The 4122-nt window shown below is 35.7% G+C and overlaps 1 protein-coding gene across 1 annotated transcript; it reads right to left on the bottom strand.

Annotated features, from left to right (window-relative positions):
* Positions 1-897: 897 nt before the first annotated feature.
* LOC128618660 (Golgi-associated plant pathogenesis-related protein 1-like) lies at positions 898-3217 on the bottom strand. Its single transcript, XM_053642390.1, has 6 exons — positions 3132-3217; positions 2982-3007; positions 2663-2872; positions 1600-1677; positions 1293-1442; positions 898-1101 (listed from the first exon to the last, which is right to left on the bottom strand). The coding sequence occupies exons 1-6, from the start codon at positions 3200-3202 to the stop codon at positions 1094-1096; spliced, it is 543 nt and encodes a 180-aa protein (XP_053498365.1). The 5' UTR covers positions 3203-3217; the 3' UTR covers positions 898-1093.
* Positions 3218-4122: the final 905 nt, after the last annotated feature.

Below are 4122 nucleotides of genomic sequence, written 5' to 3'. Positions count from 1 at the left end.
ATGAAACTAAAGCTGAATCCCGGACATTTTCTCAAACTTAGATGCTTTTTTAAGTTCCGATTAAAGAGGACATGTCAGGGAAAAACGAGGATGTATGGTCACCCTAACAAAAGGATTTCAGAGAACAATTTGTGTTAATTTCTACCAAATTAACTTTGCATAAAATGTGTTTGCGCATGCACCAGGAGGTTGCTCATGTGAGTCATGATTGGCAAGAGAGAACCAGAACTATAATCAAGCAGCTGTCTATATTGCTATGTCAAAACATTAATTTCTTTGGTTTTAAATGAAAAAAAAAATGTAATCTTAATAGTATTGACATTTTTTTACAAACTGTACCTGTAATCGTATTCATTTGCTTTTTGACGTAACTGTAACGGTTACAGTGGGGGCGGGGGGTGGTGGAAGAAAACTAGAGAACACGGAGCAAATCCACATGGGCACTGGAAGAATGAAATGAAACTCTACACAGAAAGGAACCTATGCTCAGAATTCTGGACCGTGATGCTGTGAGGCAACAATGCTACATGCTGATTTTGTTTTGTGCTGCAATAATTCTGTTTCTCCTGGCCACCGTACGTTATAGAATGTAAACAGTACTAGCTGGTCCAGCCCTCTAAAAATAGGTTTTAGGCATGATCTGAATCTTAATCTGCTCTATAAAATCAGTTTACTTTGTCCTTTTAAAACTTCTTCTCCTGTTTGTGATCCCTCTAGTGCTTTCCCCCCATATTTTCACAACCTTAACTTACTGTGTCTTTTTTTTCTACATACTGTTAGTTTTCTCTAAATATATTTGCTATTATTTTTGTTATACCATTGAATCATATTGTGGTTCTTATTTGCCACACTAATACACAAGAACACATAATAAACAAGCAGTGTGCTTCATTTTTTTCATCTGATTACAATTTATAAACAAGAGTTTATTTGTCAAATAACACGTTAGTTATGCCACAATTACAAATTATTATTATATGATGCTTTGAAAGATCAAAAGTTATTTTATTGTACGGAATTTCAAAATCTTCTCTGAAATATAATGTGCTTTAGTAGACATCCATATCTCTTAAATGTTTCACCAGCTGATGTCTCACTCCCCTTAAGAATAAAGAGAAATGATCATTAGAAATATTACAGCTTTCTTCAAGGTTACACACTAAATAAAACTAGAACAAATATTCACAAATAGAGAATATCAACTTATAGACAATCAGTGTACTAACAACATAATCTGTTTTCTAATAAGGAAAAAACATGAAAGAATGGAATAAATGGGTTTTTATGGCAACCTGCAGGCAAAACATTGTCCTTAAAGAATCCTGGATTGGCTATGTTTCCAGCAGGTTTGTACTGACCAACCACAAAGACAGTGTTTCCATCAGTGGCTAAGCCCACTCCAACTTCTTTGGTTGATTTCCAAACAACCTGGGTGAAGTGTCCTACAAATGACAGTGAATCAGATTCATTTGATGTTTTTATAAATTATGAACTAAAGATGGACTATTTGCAAATACATTGTATTGATTTTAATTTTCTTCTTATTTTCTTTGTACAACAATGAATACATTCTTCAGGTATTTCCACAATAATTTTTACCTGTGTTGGACTGAAATCCAGGTTTACTGAAATCATAGTCTTTAATCTCGCTGTACCAGCTGTCCACAGGCTCCTCTCCTATTGTAAGTATGTAGGAAAGTAAGTAAGTAATTAAGTAAGCAAAATGTATTTAAAGCAACATCATACAATTAATGGACAGAAATTATACAGAGAAAATGCAGAGAAAATTTTAGAGCATGAAAACAAAACTGATGGGTTTTTAAAATAAAATCTAAATAATTTATCTTATGCTAAGCATTACTGAAAAGTTTGTTGCCAATAGTTTCATTCGTTAGTAACAGCATTATCGGCGTCAGCGTCGTGGAGGGAGAACACTGAGTTTCCAGAAAATTATATCTATTGAAATTGTACTCAAAAGGTACAGTCTGCATTTCTAAAACATCAGAATGGTGATCTGGTAGCTTTAGGTTTGCTAAACAGACAAATTGTTCCCTTTCAGATTAATAGAAACATAGATGTAAGAGCCAGTAATAAATTATCAAACATTTTGTTATTATGTTATCATTAAATATTCACTCATTCCTCTTCAGTAGCCAAATTATCTTGGTCAAGGTCTTGGCGTAGCCTGACATGTTTTTTGGAGGTGGGAGGAAACCTCAGAACCTGGAGTGTCCAGAAATCTATTTATTCACTGTTCAGTCGCTAACCACCATAAAAGCACAACATTGTTAGCGAAAAAAGAACTAGCTCCTAGTGTCATATTCCCTACAAAGTAATTTTTTGGCGTCAGAAACCTTGTGGTCAGAAGCAACAACACACCCTGTTGTAAACAGCGTAGGCACATCTGTTTCTGCCTGTAAATGCTGTAATTACTATTTACTGCAGCTCAGGAAAGCCTTTTTACAACGTGTGTCTAATAATTTAGCTGCCTAGTCTGAAACAATTCAATAATATAATAAACTGTAAGTGTTTAATTGTTTCATAGATGTCATTCAAGAAGATGCACAAATTCAGTTTGTCAATGTAAAATATCAGGATTAGTCATAAGCTAGCACAGAGTTGTCCAATGTAACACATACTATTATATACTGTTTTGACTTGCCTGTAAGTTTCTTTGGAGCAGAACTCTGGAAATAATAGAGATTCTCGCCGTTGTCGGTATTACTGTGCTGCAAGGCTTTAATGGACAGTAAATGGTCAGCCCAAGCCTGTGCAGAACTACATAAGTCTTGACTTATGGTCAAAGCAGGGGCTCCATGTTTCTTTCTGTACTCATTATGTTTGGCGAGGAACTTTGCCTTAAGGTTTGCATCTGAGGATGAAATATAATGAGTAAGTATGGCTTAGAACGAAAACCAATAACTGTTGCTTAAAGGGAATACAGATGAATATAAAAACCAGTATAGCAATAACTGACTAACCTGCCATTGCTGCTAAGGATGTGATGCTGCAATATGTATAAACAGACATACATATATGTTCTGATTCTCTATTCATTAATGCATGCAAACATATCTGCTATATAAAGAAATATTATTGAAATGTGCATTATTTACACTGCAGCATCCTACCGTGTCTTTTCTCCTTGCCTCTCGGAGGTTGCAGTTATCTTCTCAGCCTGATGCGGCAGTGAACACAACATTGCTATTTATAGATTTCTCATTCTAAGCTGCAGAAGGAGGAGACTCGACTGCTCCATGCCGGTAGTTTTGGCTAAAGGTTAATCCCTTTCCAGGGAATTAAAATTCTACCTTTCCTTGGAAAAGTATATCCGTTGCTCATTGTAGGTTTTAAGCCTTTCATCAGATTCTGAGGTTGGTGTGTAAATTCAAAGTTTTTCAGTGTTTATTTTATTGTCATTCTGAACTTGTTATTGTTATTAAAGAGTTCCTGAGAGCTCAGCCCTTATTACCTATACAATGTTCCACACTGGCTGCTGATAAGAAGTAGCAATTATGATTAATAATTTATAATGGTTTAAGAAGAAAATCCCTGAACCTGTTTGCAGCCATAATCTGCAATGTTATCAGTCTGAGTATGTTAAATTATATGAAAATACTTACATAATGTAGTTATATGAATACATCAGTATTAAATTCTCACAACATTAACATAAACATGAATTCAAAACAATATATAGTTTTTACTTTTACTTTACTATGTTTTAGGGTGCATGGCGGCTTAGTGGTTAGCACGTTCGCCTCACACCACCAGAGTTGAGGGTTCGATTCCTGCCGCTCTTCTGTGTGTGTGTAGTTTGCATGTTCTCCCCATGCTGTGGGGGTTTCTTCCAGGTACTCTGGTTTCCTCCCCCAGTCCAGAGACATGCATGGTAGGCTGATTGGAATGTCCAAATTGTCCGTAGTGTATGAGTGTTTGTGTGAATGTGTATGTGATTGTGCCCTGTGAAGGACTGGCACCCCGTCCAGGGTGTATCCCGTCTTGTGCTCCATGTTCCCTGGGATGTTGGGAAGGATATGTGGTATAGAGGATGGATGGATGGACGGATTTATTACTTTTTATTTTATTTAATTATTTTTTTTTTCTTACAGTTTTTTTTTC

The sequence above is a fragment of the Ictalurus furcatus genome, chromosome 14, assembly GCF_023375685.1.
Source record: "Ictalurus furcatus strain D&B chromosome 14, Billie_1.0, whole genome shotgun sequence".
Taxonomy (NCBI): Eukaryota; Metazoa; Chordata; class Actinopteri; order Siluriformes; family Ictaluridae; genus Ictalurus; species Ictalurus furcatus.
This window is presented reverse-complemented; position numbering and strand designations above follow the sequence as displayed.